This window comes from Colobus angolensis, unplaced genomic scaffold, assembly GCF_000951035.1.
Source record: "Colobus angolensis palliatus isolate OR3802 unplaced genomic scaffold, Cang.pa_1.0 Scaffold219, whole genome shotgun sequence".
Lineage (NCBI taxonomy): Eukaryota > Metazoa > Chordata > Mammalia > Primates > Cercopithecidae > Colobus > Colobus angolensis.
The window spans coordinates 3,902,140-3,922,616 of NW_012115366.1; the positions used below are offsets into that span (position 1 = coordinate 3,902,140).

At 50.7% G+C, this 20,477-nt stretch overlaps 1 protein-coding gene across 2 annotated transcripts in view; it reads left to right on the forward strand.

Annotated features, from left to right (window-relative positions):
• Window positions 1-1,373: 1,373 nt before the first annotated feature.
• ANGPT4 (angiopoietin 4) overlaps window positions 1,374-20,477 on the forward strand; it is a 46,881-nt gene continuing 27,777 nt past the window's right edge. For both annotated transcript variants that reach the window (XM_011943412.1, XM_011943413.1), the window contains exon 1: window positions 1,374-1,796. In XM_011943412.1, the coding sequence (XP_011798802.1) occupies window positions 1,488-1,796 (309 nt within the window). In that variant the 5' untranslated portion in view covers window positions 1,374-1,487. The remainder of the gene's footprint in view (window positions 1,797-20,477) is intronic.

The window sequence follows — 20,477 nt, forward strand, 5'->3', positions numbered from 1 at the left end:
AACACAAAGGCAGCCCACCAGTGAGAGGCCCCACCAACTCCTGGGCACCTCCTGCCTGGACACCATGTCCCCCAGGGACAAATCCCTGCCCTAGAGGGGTTTATGCTCCAGTGGGTTGTGGGAGGGGAGGTGCAATGGTAACTATAACATTGACAACGGAAAATATTTATTTAGTGCTCACTCTGTGCCAGCCTTGCTCTAACTCAACTAATTTTCATGCCCTGTGAAGTAGGTGGTATTGTTTTCTTCATTCAGGAGGAAATGAAGTCACAGAGAGGTTAAGTGACTTACTTAAAGTCATACAGCTGGTAGATGATAGAGCCAGGATTTGAACCGGGAAGCTGAAAACTTCTCCATCCCCATGCTGAGGGCTCACACGCATTCCTCCTGCAAGAGACAAGGTTTACTCGGTTTACACATCAGGGTGTGGAGGCCCAGAGAGGCAAAGTTGCCCACCCTAGGTCTTGTGGCCAGCTGTCGGGGAGCGAGATGTAGAGTTAGCCTCCCGGCACTCCAACATGCTCTCCCCTCGGCCTCCTCTCCACCTCCCCACTCCAGCAGCCCCAGGGCGATCTGCCCCAGGACATGACAACTTCTCATTACTGTCACAAGCGACCGAGCCAGGGCCATCCTGGGGCATACCACTTTCCCTTGGCCCTGAGGGAGAAAAGAAGACAGGAAGCAACTCCCAGCTGGGTTGCTCACTTGCCCCAGCTTGGAAGGATTTTCTGTGTCTCTGGAAGCAAAGTGGATTTGCTGGGCCCTCCCCAGCCTCACCCCTCTGCCTCCTCCCCTCTCTCTTCTCTCTCTGGGGGTCACTTGTACTCCAAGCACTAACATGGAACCAGAGGGAGAAAGGTGCAGTGAGGAGAGAAGGGGATGTCAGCGGGGCTGAAACTTGAGATCTTAGCCTTGGGGGGCAGGGGATGGGGGTGGAGGGAAAGAGGGAAAATAGACAGAGACAGGAAGGGAGAGTTAAGTTGCATTTGGTTTTCCAAAGTGAGCAGCATTGGAGTTCGGTGTCTGTGTGTACATGAATGTGTGTGTGTCGGCGTGCGTGTGAGTGTGTGCTCGTGTGTGCGTGAGTGTGTGCGCGTGTCTGTGGGCTGTTTTCTTCCCTTCCCTCCAGCAGGGAAGCCAGGTCTCACTGGATAATCAGAGGGCTCAGAGGTGAGGCAGGCAGAGCAAGGTTGGTGCGCGGTTAGGGTAAGGGCAACGTGCGGTCAAGACTGAGGAAAGAGGAAGGGAAGGAGTGAAGAATAGAGGTGAGAGGGTGTCGGGTGGGGGTGGAGGGAGGCGGTGAGAGGAAGCAGAGCAGCCGTGGTATTCAGAGCAAGTATAAATAGCCGCCTGGACAGAGCTCGGCCAGACAGAGGTTTGTAGCTGCAGCTGCAGGCAAGCCTGGCTACTGTTGGCTGCAGCAGGACATCACAGGCACAGTCCCTGGGGCTCTGAGCAGACACCCCTTGCCATTGCCACACCTCCAGATGCTCTCCCAGCTAGCCAAGCTGCGGGGCAGCCTCCTCCTGATGGTTGTGACCGTGTCTGTGGCTCAACAGACAGGGCAGGAGGCAGGTAGAGGCTGTGAGACACTTGTAGTCCAGCACGGCCACTGTAGCTACACCTTCTTGCTGCCCAAGCCTGAGCCCTGTCCTCCAGGGCCTGAGGCCTCCAGGGACTCCAACACCCTCCAGAGGGAATCACTGGCTAACCCACTGCACCTGGAGAAGTTGCCCACCCAACAGGTGAAACGGCTGGAGCAGGCACTGCAGAACAACACGCAGTGGCTGAAGAAGGTACGGGGCATGGGAGGCTTGCAGGGGGCAGAGGGCGGCTTTGGAGTCTGTCACAATCGGCAGGTGGAGCGTCCATCCCAGAGGCCTTCCCTGAGCACAGAGGGTTGGCTCTGAGTTGCACAGAGAGGGGCAGGGATGGGCCTGAGGCCACACAGCAAGATTGGGCAGTGTCAGCTGGCAACCTGGCTCTTTAACTGCCATCCCTTCATTCATCCAACAGAAATCCATTCAGCCCTGACCAAGGGCTGGACAGACCAAGCTATGCTGGGTGCTGGGGATACAACAGTATAGTATGTCTCCCTCTGGACTAGCGGGGGAAAGAGGCAATAAGAGACAATCTACTATGTCAGATGGTGAAGCAAAATGAAGAAGGAAGAGGGCAAGTGGTGGCCCTGGGTGGCTGCTTGAGGTCAGATCATTAGAGAGTACATCTCAGAGGTGACATTTGAACCCAGAGAACAAGGGAAGTGATAGAGCGGGCCAGGCAGGTATCTGAGGGAACGTTCTGAAAAGGGAGCAGCATGTATGTTGACCGTGAGGTGGGAATGCATCCACAGCGGTGAGTGCCTGGAGAACCGCTGGGCGATGGACTGTGTGGCTGGAGCAGAGGAGAGGGAGCAAGGGTGTGGGGAGGTCTGAGAGGTGAGAGAAGGGCAGGCCATGCAGCTGTGGGGGCTGCTGGAAAGACTTCAGCTTTTGTTCTGAGTGTTGTGGGAGCCACTGCAAAGTTTTGAGCAGAGACAGACACTGGTGATTTGATTTGAACAGCATAGACTGTAGGAGGCAGGGTAGAAGCAAGAAGCCCAAAGAGATGGCTGCTGCAGCCACCAGGTGCGAGGTACCGGAGGCCTGGAGCAGAACGGGACTGGGAGGGGGTGTGGCCAGTCCGATTCTGGTGGGTTCTGGAGGTAGAGCCCATCAGCTCTGCTGGTGAATTGGATGTGGAGTGGGAGGAAGCAAGGAGCTGAGGACGCCACTGTGGTTTTGGCCCAAGACCAGGACTGCTGTAGAATGCCCTGTCACACTTTCATCTTTCAGCAAACAGTGTGAGCACCTACTGTGTACCCTTGGCGAAGCACCAACTACAGAGGTGTGCAAGGCAGGCTTGGCCCTGGCAGGGTACGAGGGCACAAGAGACATCCTGGGGGGTCTGATTTGGGACTCTTGAGAGTCCCTAAGTGAGAGCTACCAAAGAAAGGGAGAGGGACCCAGGAGACAGTCTGGGCAGTGACTGGGGAATGAAGGATGCAAACCAATTCCTGGAGTTTTAGAAGGTATTAAACAGCAGACAAGCTTGACGACCACCTCTGGCTCCCGGGAAGATGACTGTCATGGTTGCCACCCTGGCTCCCTGCTAACATTCGGCCCCCACCCCCTCTTCTCCTTGCAGCAGACCAAAGAATCCCCATCAAAACCTAAGTTACATCCTCTCCCTCCTCCCAGGGCTACCATGCATCCGAATAAAAGCAAGAACACTTACTCCCTGGAGTTCCCTCTCCCAGACCCCTACTTGGCTTACCCCAGCCTCCTATCCTCTCCAATGTCACCTCCTCAGAGGCCCTTCCTGCCCACCCTGTATAAAATAGCCACCCTCCTTCTTTCACCCTTTATCTCTTCTGCCAGTTTTGTTGTTTTTTTTCTTAGCACTTATCCCTACCTAATGTTCTTAAAAACATTTCTTTTGGTCTGTGAGCTCCCAGAGGGCAGGCGCCATTTCTCTTTTGCTCACTCTTGGGTTCCCAGGGCCTAGAATAGTGCCTAACATGTAGAAGGTACTCAATAAATGTCTGTAGCATGGGTGCATGCATGAATGCATGAATGTTCTTCCCACCTCTCAGGTCCCAGGTCTCCATCCTGCTCCATGATGACACAAAATTGGCATTGATGGGATTCTGAGCCCAAAACCCATGACCTTGACCTCCCCCAACATCCCGTCGGAGGGTCCATGGGTGTCTCAACTCCAAAGGTGTCTGAGATGACTCCCTACTCTTCTCCAAACACCCTCCTCGTGGCTGCCTCTCTCTGTTTAGGGTATGACGCCACCCAGCCACAGGCTGTCTGTGCCCTGGGGGCGTCCTGTGGCTCCCACCTATCCCCCAGGCAGCTGGCCCGGCCCATCCTACGGCCTAGGCTTCTCTCATGGTCCATCTTTCTGGCTCAGGCCTTGTCATCTTTCCCATGGACAATGTCCTCACCTCCCACTGGGCCTCCTACCCCAAGTCTCACCTCTCACTCTCATCCATCTTTGAATCCCCTGGGTGTCAGATGCTTGGGAAACATTGGCTGAGAGCTGATGGCTTGACCTGATGGCTTGCAGGATCAGAAGGTCACCTGGCCCGACGCCTCAGCCTGAGATGGAATGTCCTCTCCAGACATCCATTCACCTAGCCTGAAAATCCTGAGCTGGGGTCAGTCAGGTCACTATAGAGTGCCGTGGGGCCTAAGATCACTGATGAGGGAGTTCAGCTGACCTGGCTGCAGGTACTTCCCTACCACATGGCTATGGATGCGCCGGTTTCAGTCTCCCTGTCTGCAAAATGGTGAAAATGTCAGTATGTCATTTGACATACAGGTGAAAGTGGCAGTGTGTCAGGGATGGCTGGGAAAATAAGTTAGACTGCCCACACAGCACTCCCAGCCTGCTGCCTGGCTTTGTGCTTCACAAAGACACAGGGGAGCTCACCTGAGCAGTGTGATGGGCTTTTCTTCAATTCAGCATAATCCCTATTTTAAGCCCCTGCACCAATGAGTGGGAGAAGTTTGATCTTGGTCAAGCCAGTACAAGGGTTGCACGTGTCCTTGGATCTGGGAATGTCAACTGTCCATGCTGGTGTTCTCAAGGACTCCTCAGTCCTGCACCATCTCTGGTGTTTGCGGTGCCATCTCCTGGGGTAGGAGCCCCTTGGGTTGAGCACTCCTTCATCCCCTTGGCAATCAAGTCACTGCCAGATCGCCCAATGCCTATGGAGCCTGCCACAAGATCAGACCCATCAGCCTAGATACACCAGGTCACCACATTCCCTGGGTCTATCACCTCCTTGGGCAGCAGCAGGGCCCGATAGGTGAGAGCCCTGACTCTGGAGCCCAGCTGCTGGGATTCCAGTCTCATTTCTGCCGCTTGCTGTATGAACTGGAGTTGCTTCATCTCTCTGAGCCTTGGTTTCCTCACCTACAAAACAAGGTGAAAACACTACCTACCTCTGAGGATTTAACAAGATGATGCCAGGAAGTCCTTGGCCTGGTGTCAGGTGTATAGTAAACACTCAACACATGTTGGCTGTTTCCATCGGGGGTTGTCCCTGAAAGTGGAGACGTGGGTCCTGCAATTCTTAGGTCCTTCTTCACTCCAGTTGAGACACGTGACCCTTGGTTCATGTAAACAATAATTTCTCTCTCTCCCCTCTGACACTCCTGGGCCCCAGTGGGGGGTGCTTGCTACCTTCTGTAGCTGTAGCTGTGACCTTCCTCTGGTTCTTCTCTTGATCCAGGCATATCTCAGATCTTCTGAAACTCAAAGCCCCCTTTTTTTTTTTTTGCTTTTTTCTCTAACATCCCAGAAAAGTTAAAAAAGAGTTTTGAAATACTCTCATCTAATGGCACCGTCATCGTCATCATCACCATCATCACCATTGCCATAAGGGATGAAGAAGCTCTCAGCAAAATTCTATTCATCTAGACAGACACAGGGGAGATCCTCCCTGTCACGAATCCCAGAGGCCAACATCTGCTCAGCCTGTGCCCCCAACTCCCCTCCTGTTTCCCCAGTGTACAGGTGAGGAAACAGGCCAGAGAGGGAAAGTGACTTGCCAGAGTCAAGTAGCAGTGAAAGTCAATCTGGATTCTCACTCCAAACTGCAGGTTCTTTTGGAGGCAAGGGAAGCAAGATCTCGAGAGGATGGGGTGCTCTTGGTGCACTCTTCAGCTGCAGAGTTTCCAAGTCCCCAGATACCCACTCTCTTTTCCCAGCATACAGCTTGCTGTGTCCTACTGCCAGTGCTCATCGGGCATGGGGAGAGCCCCGGCCTTGCCCCTTCTCTCTCTCTCCTCTTTCACACTCTCCTCCTCTCCTGCACTCCCCTTCCCTTTCTTCTCCCTGCTCTCCCCCTCCTTCTGCCTCCCTCCCTCTCCTCCTCCTCCCTCCTGGAAAGCCCCTGCCCCAGTGACTCCCATCTGGAGTCAGCTCCTGGGGCTGCACATCAACTCTGGGCTCTGCTCCACCCCCTGCATCTGGATGAAAAGCTGCAGGCAGGAATATTGAGGAGGTTGGGGGACAGAGCCAGCTGCAGTGTGGGCATCTCTAGCTGGGCTGGGCAGCTCAGTGGCTAGTCACATGACCTCCTCTGTCCACCGCGTCCTCGTTCTAGGACCCGGTGCTGGCCCTTCCCTCTCAGTGCCTCATCCTGAGGCTGGGAGGAGAATGACAGCACCTACTCCTGACCTTCTATGTGAGGTCAAGAGAAGCAGAGCAGGGAAAGCCTCTGCACACAGCAGGTGCTCAATAAGGGCTCCCGTGTGTGACTGCCATTTCCCCAGTTGCTCCAGGTGTCCCAGCCAAGAAGTGCCATCCTCTGCCTTCTCCTCATGTCCTCACAGAATGATCCATTTTACAGATGAGGAGAATGAGGAAAACCAGGGCCAGATACAAGCCCCAGGCTCCCTGGCCCACCCCCACCACCTGAGGGCAGCACATCTCCCCCAGTCTCTGAGATCCCAGAGACAGGGCTGACTCCACCTGGAAACCAAGGGTGAGAACTACTTTCTCACCTTTAGGGAGCAGCCAGTAGCTGCTGGCCTGGAGTCCATGGTAGCCTTCTCTCTATCTATCTCCGTCTATCTCTGTCTGTCTCTGTCTCTTTCCCTCTCTCTCTCTTAAAGACAAGGTCTGGCTCTCTCAATCACGCTGGAGTGCAATGGTGCAATCACAGCTCACTGCAGCGTTGAACTCCTGAGCTCAAGCGATCCTCCCGCCTCAGTCTTCCAAGTAGGTGGGACAGCAGACGCGAGCCACCGTGGTCAGTCTGTCTCTCTATTTCTGCGTCTCTCTGCCTCTGTGGATCTCTCTTGGGGCGCTCACGGTGGCCCTGACTCACTGTTGCTAACTCTGTGGGTGTCTCTGTCTCTGATTCTCTCTCTTGGTTGGCTATCAAAGTGTCTCCCTGCATCCTTCCCTGTCTCTTTCTCAGCTCCTCCTTTTCTCACCCCGAGGCCATCCCTCCCACCTCTACCTCTCTGGGTATCCACACTGAAGACCCAGGGCACATCTTCCAGAAGACCAATGCCCACCCTGCAGCTGGCAGCTCAGCCGGGGCCTCTTTCTCTTCCTCCTCTGCACCCAAAACCAAGCAGAAAGGAGTCAGGGGCTGGGCAGGGGCCTCCCAACCTGGCACTGCCCCAGCCTCTGCTGTTTGCTCCAGGTCTCTGACGTCAAACCTTAGAATAACTCGGCCCCTTGGCCTGGCAGTTGTGAGGTCCTGCCTAGCTGAGTGTGGGTCAAGAGAGTACCAAGGAGAAACCCAGGGTGGGGTCCTTGCCCAGCCTGAGACCCTCCCAAACTGACCTGGTTTGGGAGCCAGGCTTCCAGTTGCCCCAGCCTTCCCAGGCTGCCCACAAATTCTTGGCATTTTCAGCCTTCAGTTATCCAAACAAGAAATGAGTCTTGGTGCCGAACAAAATATCTTGGGGTTTGATTTCCTAACCTCAACACTGGCTCCTTTCTAAGCAGTTTGGGACTGGGGGATGGGGTGGGGGGAACAGCATCTATTTCTTAGAGTAATGGGATTATTTTTCCAAGAAGGGGGCCTAGAAACAGCTGGCACAGATACCCTCAGCCTGGGGATGACCAGCTGTCTCATGCCTGGGATGAGGTGGGGGTGCAGGGCAGGCACCAGCAGCAGCAGGCCCCCTGGTGACTTCCCCCAGAGGGACGGGTTTGTTTGTTCAACTGGCTTGGCCAGCCATCCCACAGAGGACAGGGCCACAGAGGGCAGGGCCACATGTTTCTAGTTCTCTCCTACCCGGCCTTAGAGCTCAGCCAAGCTGGGATGTACACAGACCTTCTTCCCCTTCTCCTTGAGCAGGAAATGTTAGAAAACAGGCCCCAGGTCTGCCCCCTAAGCCTACACCTCCAGTCAGACTCGGGCCACAGTTTGTTTGCATAACCTCAGAGCCAGCTCTGAAATGTCTGGAATGAACCCTGAGAGATGGCTGTGGGGTCTGGGGAGGACCAAGTTGAGGTCAGGAGGTCAAGTCCCAGGGGTACCACTCCAAGCTATGGGAGCCCGGGGAAGCCACATGTATCAGTTGGCTCCTCTCTAAAGTGGAATTCAAGATACTCGTGCCTCCCAGAATGAGTGGAGGATGAAAAAGCAGTTATGACGTAATGAGTAAGTGCTTATTTAGTGAGCATTTACTATATGCCACATACTGTCCTAGGTGCTTTATGTTACTGCATTTAATTCTTACCACGACTCAGTAAAGTAAGATTGCTTGTCCACTAACAGATGAGGAAACTGAGGCACCAAGAGATTAGGTGACTTGCCCAAGATCATACAGCCAAGAAGGGTGAAGTCAGATTCAGTCATCTGATGCCAGAACCTGTTATCTCAGCACTTAGGACGGTTTCCTGTCCAGTAAATAAGCTATGTCCATAATGGGCAGGTCCCTGGGTAGTAGTTGGTACCTGGAAAATATAGAGGACCCTGGTCCCCAGAGGGGAGACCCATAGCTGCTAGATTTTTCTTCCCCCGGGAGCCCTTAGGCCAAGGAGAGCTTCCCTAGGGCTTTTCTGCCAGGGATGATTCAGGCAGGGCCTCAGGCAGCTGTGGCCATTCCGAAAAGCTAAGGGACTCCAGAAGGTCAGTCTGGGTGTCCCCACAATTGCACACCCCATTCTTGGCCCAGGGCCTGGGGGTAAATCCCACAGAGAGCCAGTGTAGGTCCTGAGTCCCAGTTGACTCAGTTTGAATCCCAGCTCCACTGCTTACTGGCTGTGCCTTCTCAGACCATTGCTTTTCCACTCTGTGTCTTGGTTTCCTTATCTGTGAAGTGAGAACAATAACAGAAGCCACTTTGCAGGTTATTGAGGTGATTAAATGAGGCAATACACATGTGGGGCTCTGTACACGTCCTGGCAGAAAGTAAGTGCTCAGTAAACCTAAAGACTCCAGGATTCACAGTGGAAGGAATCCTGTCATACCATCCATATCTTACTGTAGTTTGCTTTTGTTCCCTCAACTTTACATCTGTGACATTTTTAGCTGTGCAAATATGAGAAAGACCTGAGCTTCAGTTTTTCAATCTATAAAATGGAGGTGATGATACACACATTGCCTGGGTTTGCTGTGAGGCTCAAAAGGCAGGTCGGGGGATGTGCCTGGCACTGCTCCAGCGTGCAGAGAACCAGGAGATGCTACTATTGTTTCTTCTGTCTTCTGGGGTGAGTGCTTTGCTGTGGCGAATTCACATATGGGACTTAACCTGGGCCAGGCACTTTATATGTGTCTTATAAACATTGACTCATAAACCTTGTGGCATCAAAAGTTGTTTAACCTCTCTGTGCCTCATCTGTAAAACGGGTTGATAACAGGTCCTATCTTGGAGGGTGGCTACAAGGACTTAATATACCTAGTGGTTAGAACAGTGCTGAGCACATAACAACTGTTCAATAGGTATGTTGCCAAGCAAAATGGGCACACCATTCCATTCTGTGACATGCAAGTGTCAGGGAGGTGAGCAATCGCAAACACCTCCCAAGATCAAGGTTGAAATATAGACGACTACCAAAGGCATAGCTGAGCCTGAGGAGGCAGAGACCCTGGCAGCCCCTCCCAAGTCCAGATGGCAGAGGCAGGCCCTGCTCCCCCTCCCTCCGCAGCCGCTTCCCCCACAATCTTCATCTTCTTGTGGCCTTTTACCTAGGATGGACACTGGACCTACCACCCCATCAGAGGTAAGGCCCAGGGAAGTCCCAAATATTGCACAAATATGGGAAGCACTACTGTGGGCCAGTCACTGTGCTAGGCCTCATGAACAAGACAGACAAGAATCCCAGCCCAGCTCCTGCAGAGCACAGATTCCTGTGGCCATTTCCCTATTCCTTCCAGGCCCTCTGCAAGGAGGAAACAATGAGGCCACTGAGGTTCAGAGAAGCTCATCACTGGCAGAGAAAAGAAATGGCAAAGCTATTGAGCAAGCTTGCTGACTCTCAGTGCAGTGCTCCAGGCCCAGACCACACTGGATGTTTGGAGAAGCTGGGCCTGTGTCAAAGAATTGAGGGTTGAGCTAGGGTTGAGAAGCTCATCCCTCCAGGAGAGCCCGTTGGTCCCCGACTCTCTCTACCCCTGGCTCCCTGTCCACTGGCTCTGCTTGCCCAGAGCCTAACCCAGAAGAAAAGCAACAGAATGTCTTTCAGAGAGGAAAACAACAAGGAAGGCTTGGGCCCAGCTGCTCAGAGAGGACAAGACAAACCATCTCAGTCTGCATTGAGCCACAGGGTGAGGGCCTAGTGCAGGCCTGGGGGACAGAAGCAAGGCACGGGAGGAGGGGCCAACCCTCACAAATCACAAGTCAGCCCATTGTCAAAATGAGGAAACTGAGGACTGGGGATGTCAGAGAAGAGAAGCAAGAGGGTTAAACCTCTATAAGCTCTGGAAAAGCAGTATATTAGTTATCTATTGCAGCATAGCAAATTACCCTAAAACATTCAGCAGCTTAAAATAATAATAAACATTTGTTATCTTTCAGTTTCTGAGGGTCAGGAATTCTGAAGCAACTTAACAAGGTAGTTTTTTTCATGTGGCTGCACTCAGATAACAGCTAGGGCTGCACTCATCTAAAGGCTTGACCGGGGCTGGGGCTCAGCCTCCTGTGTCTGGTGAGCTGCTGGCCATGGGTAGAAGGCCTCAGTTCCCCTCCAGATGGGTTCCTCCCCAGGGCTGCTTAAGGGTCCTCAGGCCATGGTGGCCTACTTCCCCTAGAGCATGGGGTACAAGAGAGGGCAAGACAGAAGACACAATGCAATGGTTTAGCCAAGGAAGTCACACTAACATTTCTACAATATCTAATTAGTCATGCTAGTTAGTCCTGACTTCTTGAGAGAGGGGACTATACAAGGGCATGAGCACCAGGATCCCTGGGGTCACTCTGAAGGCTAGCTGCCACAAGCAACCCACTGAATGGCTAAGGGTGTGGTCTTTGGAGACCAGAGGCCTGTATTTAAATTCAATCTTTGCCACTTAGGCAAGGTGCTCATCTTCTCAGTGCCTTCCTTTCCTCATCTGTAAAATGGTGACAATGGGAGAACGAAGGACTAAATGAGCTGTATTTGTAGGGCCTTGGGGCCATGCCTGGGACACAGTAACCCTTTAGATATCTTCCTTGGGAGACCCTGGCAGCAGCGCGGAGCCTGGCCTGTTCTGGTAGCTGCTGTCTCCCCAGCACCATGCACAAGTCTCGGCACATCTGAATGAGTTGGTTAGAGGAAATAAATGAGCACCAAGAGTATGTCTTGCTCATTTCTAGAACATTCCTCCTACAGATATCCCAAGCTGACTCCTTCCATCCATTCCCCCTGGGAACCCTCCTGCCTGCGCCTCCCACCTCTGTGCTGGTGTTTCTTCCCCTTTCTTTCTGCCCTGGCACCAGTTAGCTCTCTGTTCTCTGGCCTCTGTGGTCTCCACTGCCTTTGCCTCTCACAGGCTCCAGCAGTGGCTGGGCCTGGGCTGGAGCCTCCAAACTTGCTTCTAGATGCCAAACAACTATTCAATGGAAATCTGGCCCCTTACACACAACTGACCCATCTGTTCTTTCAACAAATATTTATCGAGGACCTCTTATGTGCCTGGCTCTATTCTAGGCATGGAGGATGTGCTCATGAACAGGGAAGACAAATCTCTACACTCCTGGGGCTCTTCTGGTGGGGGAATCAGACAAATGACAAATGACTGAAGTGATTTCACATGGCATGAAGTACTGTATAGAAGCCAGAGTGGACACTGTGATAAACAGGTGGAGTAGAGTGGGGGTGGTCAGGGAATGCTTCTCAGAGGAGGTGACATTTTCAGGGAGACCTGAAAGAGAGAAGGATGCTGGTGGGAGATGCTCTGGTGCTACTGAGATGGGGGGGGGGGTGTGGATGTGTGTTGGGAGGGGGTGCAATAAGCAACTCTGTGGCTGCTGTGGCCACCTCTGCAGACCCTAGGGCCTCTCCTCCAAAAGCGCAGAAACCACCAGGCACAACCTCTGCCAAGGGCAGTTTGTTAACGATAGTCAAAATCACAAATGTTTTGGGAGGCTGAGGTGAGGTGGGAGGATCACTCAAGCTCAGGAGTTCGAGACCAGCCTGAGTCAACAAAGCGAGACCCTGGTCTCTACAAAAAATGCTGAAAAATTAGCTGGGCCTGGTGGCACATGCCTATAGTCCCAGCTACTTGAGAGACTAAGGTGGGGGGATCGCTTGAGCCTGGGGGTTGGAGGCTGCATTAAGCCATAATCATACCATTGCACTCCAGCCTGGGTGATAGAGCAGGACTCTGTCTCAAAAAACAAAGGACCAAAAAAACATGTGATTTCACTCAGCAATTCTACTTCGAAGGATTTATTCCCCGCATAGGCTGTGGGAGTGTTAAGTGACAGGTGTACAAGGATATTTATAGCAGCCCTGTTTGTGATGGTTAAAGCCTGGAAACATCCTACAGGTCCAGCTAGAAGGGACTAGATGAGGATACAATGGAGGCCCATAGATGGAATTGCAAGCAGCTTACAATGCTGAGGCTAGTCTACCTGGATGAATGTGGAACACGCTATGAATTGTGTTAAGCAAAAGGAAGCCAGGTGTGGAACAGCAAGCTGAGGTTTTTGTAGACTGAAGGGCAGGTGGCAGGATGGAAGCATAATTACTGCAGATGTATGCATAGCGTTTCTCTGAAGGAAATCCAGGAACCTCCCTCAATGGCCTGTAGGGAGGGAACTGTGGGTTGAGGCAGGGACAGAAAAATTTGTTTTTCACTTCACTCCTTTTTGTTCCTTGGACTTTTGAACAATGTGTTTATATCACCCATTTGAAAAATAAAATTACAAAGATTTACGTTTAAGTTGAAACACACACACAAAGCTATGAAAGCTCTGACCCCCCCAGATTTTCATATGTCTGGACCAGATCTGGCCATTAGCTCCTGTGTACAGCCTCTGGCACTTTACTTTCCTGATTGGGACCTCAATTTCCCCATCTGTGAAATGGAGGGGATGGGAGCTGAGTGGTCCCTGAGGGCATCATTTAGGTCTCCCCCTCACTAAGTCTTTGCTCCCTAGATGTCTCCCTGCCTGGGCTCCTACCCCTGGGGCATCCCTGCTAAAGCCCTTTTCCTTTTACGGTCAGGCCAGGCTCAAATCTCCACACCCTGCACCACCTCAGCCATGGGGCCTTGGTTCAGCCTAGGACCTAGAACAGGCTTCATCCCAATTCCCACATCATCCCAGGGCAGCCTGGTTTGGACTCTGTTCACTGGGGGTTGTTTTGCCTGTTTCCAAAGCAAAGAATTTTGTTCTCTACTAAAGGAATCTGCAAGGAGTCCTGGTCCTCTCTTAGCCACACGGGAGCCATGGCAGGGTTTAGAGCAGAGGGAGTCATAATCTGAGAGGTTGACCAGGACCTCACTGGCTACATGTGGAGCATAGCCTGGGGGCCCAGGGAGCAAGGACAGATGCTGAGAATATCAAGGAAGCTGTGATCCCCACTAGAGATAATTGGTGGAAGTGGCAAGGCTGGGCAGAAATGGTCAGATTCTGCATGCACCCAAGGGTAGAGACAACAGATTGGATGCAGGATGTGAGAGAAACAAAGGAAAGCAGGGTAGCTCTGAGAGGCTGGGTCTGAACAACTAGAAGGATGTAGTTTACTTAACGCACACCCCGATTCACAGAAGCTCTCGTGCTTTGGGTCTGGTTCCGGAACAAGTCTGGGCAGAGACCCAGGAACTGGATCAACAGGCAGAAGCCAGCAGCAGGGTTCACCTCGTCCTCTGGGTGCACTGGCTGCAGGGCTAAAGCCTGGGTCACACCCTGGGTGAGGGAAGCACCACTTTCACCCACTCAGCCCTGCCCTGACCCTCCTACACCCACCAGACCTGACCTCCCAGCCTTCCAAATCAGTAGACCTGGGGATGAATCTAGCATCTGCCAACTTGATGGGTGACCTCAGGGAAGTGACTCTGAGCCTGAACCTCCATTTGCCCATCTATAATTGGGGTCAACAGCAGAGCCTACAAATATCCAGACACTCTTCCAGGCCCCAGAAGTCAGGCAAAGTCCTTGCACTCTCAGAGTTGGTAGCCTGCTGGGGATACCAGTGAGGAACCTTGTGTGGGATGGGTCTTCAGGGGTCTTAACCTCTCCTGTGCCTTGGGGTCCTTTGGCATCCGGAGAAGCTCCAGACCCTCTCTCAGAAAAACAATGTTTTTTGAAATGTAAAATTAAATGCATAGATTTATAAAGGAAACAAATTGCCTTGAGATGCAAATGTCAACATAACAGAAAACAGGTTTCTGATATAGTCCTATATTACTTCTGTATTAATGCACAAAATAACAAGACAGAGTGGTGGGTCAAGTACCTTCCATCACTTTGAGGCTGAGATGAGTATACACAATATGTTGTAGATGTCCATAATCACTGCAATGAGACGTTAGAGTATCTGCGGTTTCTGCTAGTGACAATGCCGCAGGCCCTGCTATCACCACCGTAATAGCCTGTGGCATATACTCACCACCACAGGAAAAACCAATTTCAGTTAGAGATTAGTGGGAAAAGAATATCCTTTTTTTTTTAATGCAAGTTTACAGGTTCCTTGAATTGTATTCACAGATCCCCGGGGGTCCAGGACATCAGTTAAGGACTCCTATATATACTAGTTGTTAAATATTCTATTAATTATGCCTGTATACACTCTCATTCTACTTTTAAAATCCAAACAATTTCGATATAGGTAATATAAAAAGAAAATGCCATCAGCATCACCCCATTGCCACCCCCTCCCCTGAAGCAAACCGCTACTGTTAACAGTTTGGTCTTCTCCGTTTTTATATAAAAATACACCATTTGGATCATTCTTACACACAAATGGATCCACATTATAGGTAGTGTTCTGCCTCTTGGTTTTGTTTTTACTCACAAGCCTGATGGGGACATCTTTTCAGACCAGCACCTGATGCAGCTCAACCTCATTCTTTTTTGTTTGTTTGTTTGTTTTGTTTTAAGATAGGGTTTCACTCTGTCACCCAGGCTGGAGCGCAGTGGCACGATCAGAGCTCACTGCAGCCACCTCCTGCAGTCAAGCCATCCTCCTGCCTCAGCCCCTCAAGGAGCTGGGACTACAGGCGCACACCATCACATCCAGCTAATTTTGTTCTGTTTTTAGTAGACACAAGTTTTCGCCATGTTACCCAGGCTGGTCTCTAAATCCTGAGCTTAAGCAATGCACCCACCTTAGCCTCCCAAAGTCCTGGGCTTATAGGTGTGAGCCACCGTGCCCAGCCATCAACCTCATTGTTTTTAACAGCTACATAGTGTCACGCACGTCCATGTGAAGAGACCACCAAACAGGCTTTGTGTGAACAACAAAGCTTTTAATCACCTGGGTGCAGGCAGACTGAGTCTGAAAAAGGAGTCAGCAAAGGGAAATAGGGGTGGGGCAGTTTTATAGGATTTGGGTAGGTAGTGGAAAATCACAGTTAAAGGAGGTTGTTCTCTGGCGGGCAGGGGCAGGGGTTACAAGGTACTTGGTGGGGGAGCTTCTGAGACTCATTGTGCAGGAGAAGGAAGGTCACAAGGTAATGTCATCAGTTAAGGCAGGAACCGGCCATTTTCACTTCTTTCGTGAAGAAGTGAAACTTCTTCAGTTGCCTCAGGCCATCTGGATTTATACGTGCAGGCTTGGGCTCAGAGGCCTGACATTCCTGTCTTTTTATATTAATAAGAAAAACAAAACAAAATAGTGGTGAAGTGTTGGGGTGGCAAAAATTTTTGGGGGTGGTATGGAGAGATAATGAGCGATGTTTCTCAGGGCTGCTTTGAGAGGGATTAGGGGCAGCATCGGAACCTAGAGTGGGAGAAATTAAACTGAAGAAAGATTTTGGGGTAAATGGTGATATTGTGGGGTTGTTAGAAGGAGCATTTGTCATATAGAATGATTGGTGATGGCCTGGATGCAGTTTTGTATGAATTGAAAAACTAAATGGAAGACACAAGGTTCAAATAAGAGAAGGAGAAAAATAAGTATTAAAGGACTAAGAATTGAGAGGACCTAGGACATCCAGTTAGAGAGTGTCCAAGGGGGTTCAGTGTAATTATTTGCTTGATTGGCAAGTTTTTGGGCTCACTCCTTGAGTTTTTCTATGTTGTCATATACCAGGCCAGACTGATTTAGGTTAAAAAAAGCATTCTTCATTTAGAAATATGCAGAGTCCTCCTTTTTCAGCAGTGAGTAAGTCGAGGCCTATTCCTGCCTTTTTAATAATAAGAAAAACAAAACAAAATAGTAGTGAAGTGTTGGTGTCATGAGGGGAACAGGAAGCTGTTTGGTCCCATTTGCCAACTGAATTTTGGGAGTAAGGAAAACTAGTGTGCATGTGCCTGTCCAATTAGCAGGTAGACACATGTAGGTAGAGGAGCCGCAGAGGAAGAAGAGACCTTGTGCAAAGCAAAACTGGAAATGCAAAGTGAAAAGATGAGAAGGAGTACTAAAAGGTGTCTTGTACCCAGACTCCTAGGGATCCAGCTAGGGTGGCAGCTGTCAGAGGTTGTAATGGGGACTGATGGGGTAACTGCCTAGAGGTGGACGTTCAGTTTTCATGGTGTATGAGAAAGTGTCGAGTATCTATGAACAACCATTCACTGTTATTTACAGGGTTGGGTATAAGCAAACAAGAAGAGGGCCTGGGAGGAGAGTCTGAAGAGCAAGGGGAAGGTAGCCAAGGATGGAGTGAAATACAGGGTAAATGTCTTAAAGGAAATGAGAGGTTTTAAGAGGCAGGCTGGTGGCTTGTAACCCACATGGAAGAGGTTATGAAAGGACAATAGAATGGATTGAGCCTGTGAGGCTGGAAGGAGGAATTTTCCTCAGTCCAAGAACCATTTGCCTTGTGTGGGAAAAGATTGACAGGTGGAATTTTCAGTGGAAGAATAGGTGGAAATGATGGAAAAAAAGTAAATCATGAGAAAGGGCTTGACTAAAGTAACAGGGGCTGTCCCTGAACACTTGCGGCTGTACAGTCCAGGTAAATTGCTGAGGCTGATGGGTGTCAGGGTCAGTCCAAGTGAAACCAAAGAGAGGCTGGGATGAAGGATGCAAAGGAATAGTAAAGAAAGCATCTTCGAGATCCAGAACAGAATAATGGGTTGTGGAGGGAGGTATTGAGGACAGGAGAGTATATGGGTTTGGCACCATGGGGTGTACAGGCAAGACAATTTGGTTGATAAGGCGAAGATCTTGGACCAGCCTGTAAGACTTGTCCAGGTTAAAATGTCTCAACCTAATAAGGGAACTGGGCAGGTGGGAATAATTAAAAAGAAGTGCATAAAAGAATGTTGTCCCAGTTAGCACCAAAGTTGGGGAGTTTTAAGGAGTCTAGCAGCCTGGCCTTCAATACCCATAACAGTTATGGAGGCAAGGGAAACAGGCCCTTGAAAGAAGGTAATGTGGAGTGGGTAGCCTCCATATTGATTAAGAAGGGGACGGACTTACCCTCCACTGTAAGAGTTACCTAAAGCATCTGTGATGATCCAGGAGGCTTCTGAGGTGATCAGGCAGCGTCAGTCTTCAGCTGCTAAGCCGAGAAGATCTGGGAAGGAGTCAGTCAGCCTTGGGCCAGAGTTCCAGGGGCTCTGGATGTGGCTGTCGGGCGAGTCAGACAGTTCGATTTCCAGTGGGGTCCCGCACAGATGGGACACAGCTTAGGAGGAATCCCAGACTGTGGGCATTCCTTGGCCCAGTGGCTAGATTTCCAGCACTTGAAGCAAGATCCCGTGGGAGGAGGTCCTGGAGGAACACCTGACCACTGCAGCTTAGGTGTTTTGAAGTTCTTGTGTGCTGGAGATGTGGCTGGGGTCTCTCTTACAGCAGAGGCAAGTAATTGCAACTCAGAAATAAGTTGTCACTTGGCTGCCTCTTCTCTATTATTGTACACCTTGAAGGCAAGGTTAATTAAGTCCTGTTGTGGGGTTTAAGGGCCGAAATCTAATTTTTGGAGCTTTTTCTAATGTTGGGAGTAGATTAGGTAATAAAATGCATATTAAGGATAAGGAGGCCTTCTGGTCCCTCTGGGTCTAGGGTTGTGAAGCGTCTACGGGTAGCTAAGCGGGCCATGAACTGGGCTGGGTTTTTATATTTGATGGAAAAGGGCCTAAATGCTAACTGATTTGGGAGAGGTCGGATAAAGGAAAAGGAGCATTAACCTTGACTATGTCTTCAGCTCCAGCCACCTCTCTAAGAGGAAATTGTTGGGCAAGTGGGGGAGGGCTAGTCACTGAACGAAACTGTAAGCCAGACCAGGTGTGAGGAGGGGAGGTGATAGAAGGATTATAGGGTGGGGGAGCGGAGGCTGAGAAAGAATTGGGACCTGGCTCGGCCTGGCGAGGAGCAGCCTGGGGGAGATGGGGAGAGGTCAGATGAGTCCGTAGAAAAGGAGGATTCAAAGGACTCAGAGCTTGGGGTGGCGACTGAAGACAGGAGAGAAAAAAGAAAGAGTTGGGATGAGTCATATTGGGAGCAGAGACTAAGGAGAGACCAATGTGTAAAAGAATGCCCGGATGTCAGGTGCCTCAGACCATTTGCTCATTTTTTGACAAAAATCATCCAGGTCTCGTAATATGGAGAAATCAAAAGTGCCATTTTCTGGCCACTTAGAACCATTGTCGAGTTTGTATTGGGGACCAGTGGTCTTGCAGAATAAAATAAGGCGTTTAGGTTTTAGGTCAGTTGTGAGTTGAAGAGGTTTTAAGTTCTTGAGAGTACAGGCTAAGAGAGAAGAAGGGGGAATGCAGGGTGGAAGGTTGCCCACAGTGAAGAGGTAAGTTTAAAGAGAAAGGTAGAGACACGGAGAAGGGGGTGGTGAGCAGCCCTGGGCTGTAATGTGGGTGAGCATCCAAAGCAGGCGTCCCTGTAATTGACTTGCCACCAAGGAAATGTGGGTGAATGACCAAGGCAGAGGTCCCCATGGTGATCAGATACCAAGGGAAGACCGTCTTCCCGAGTCCGTGACCGGCGCCAGAGTTTTGGGTCCACGGATAAAATGTGTCTCCTTTGTCTCTACTAGAGAGGAAAAAGAACTGGAATTGGAAGGACAGGAAGATTGAACGGTAGTGAGAGAGGATGGAGAAGACAGTGAAAAGACTGCTTACCCAATTTGAAATTGGTGAGATGTTCCTTGGGCTGGTTGGTCTGAGGATCCAAGGTCGTAGGTGGATCTCCTCACAGAGTGAAGGCGAGGACAGGGGATGGGTCTCCCAAAGGAGTCCTCCTGTCCGGGATCTTCAGCACCAAATGTCACACGCGTCCATGTGAAGAGACCATCAAACAGGCTTTGTGTGAGCAATAAAGCTTTTTAATCACCTGGGTGCAGGAGGACTGAGTCCAAAAAAGGAGTTGGCAAAGGGAAATAGGGGTGGGGCAGTTTTATAGGATTTGGGTAGGTAGTGGAAAATTACAGTTAAAAGGGATTATTCTCTGGCGGGCAGGGGCTGGGGTCACAAGGTGCTCGGTGGGGAGCTCCGGAGACTTACTGTCCAGGAGAAGGAATGTCACAAGGTAATGTCATCAGTTAAGGCAGGAACCGGCCATTTTCACTTCTTTTGTGGTTTTTCAGTTGCTTCAGGCCATCTGGATGTATCTGTGCAGGCTTCAGCTCAGAGGCCTGACACATAGTAAGCTATGGCCCAGACATACCAGAATTTGTCAGGCGTTCATTATGTAACTACAACCAAAGTCATCTCAGGAATGTTCCCTGCAACCCAGGGGAAGGCGCTATGATTATCTTCTTTTAGAGAAAAGGCTCAGACAGGTAGAGCCCTCAGCTTGAGGTCACACAGCCAGTAAGCTAAGAGCTGTGATTCACACGCAGGTCCATCCATACAAAGCGCTCCTCTCTCTACGTTCGTTTTTATCTGCAGTCGATAAAATGCTTTTCCCAAGCAGGAACCTCACGCACCATTTTCCATGGGAGAGAGATAGATGCAGGGCATACCACTGTTACTCATCTTCATTTTGATCCTCAGACACAAGACACCCTCCCACCTCAAGGCCTTTGCACTTGCCTTTTCCTCTGTCTGGAATTCCCTCCCTCCTGACTCTCCCAGACCTGGCTTTTTCTCAGGCTCTCAGCCCAGATGGCCCTCTCTGGTGGGGCTTTCTCCATCATCCTGGCTAAACTTGCCTACATCCCCACATATTTTCTTCATAGCATTCATCGAGGTTTTAGTGCAACTGATATATTTAGTCGAAGTGCCCTGGAATCAGAAACTTTACCAATTTTGCTCATTTCTGATTATCTAGTACCTAATACAGGATGAGCACATAGTAGGTGCTCAAGAAATAATTCCTGGCCAGGCGCGGTGGCTCAAGCCTGTAATCCCAGCACTTTGGGAGGCCGAGACGGGCAGATCACGAGGTCAGGAAATCGAGACCATCCTGGC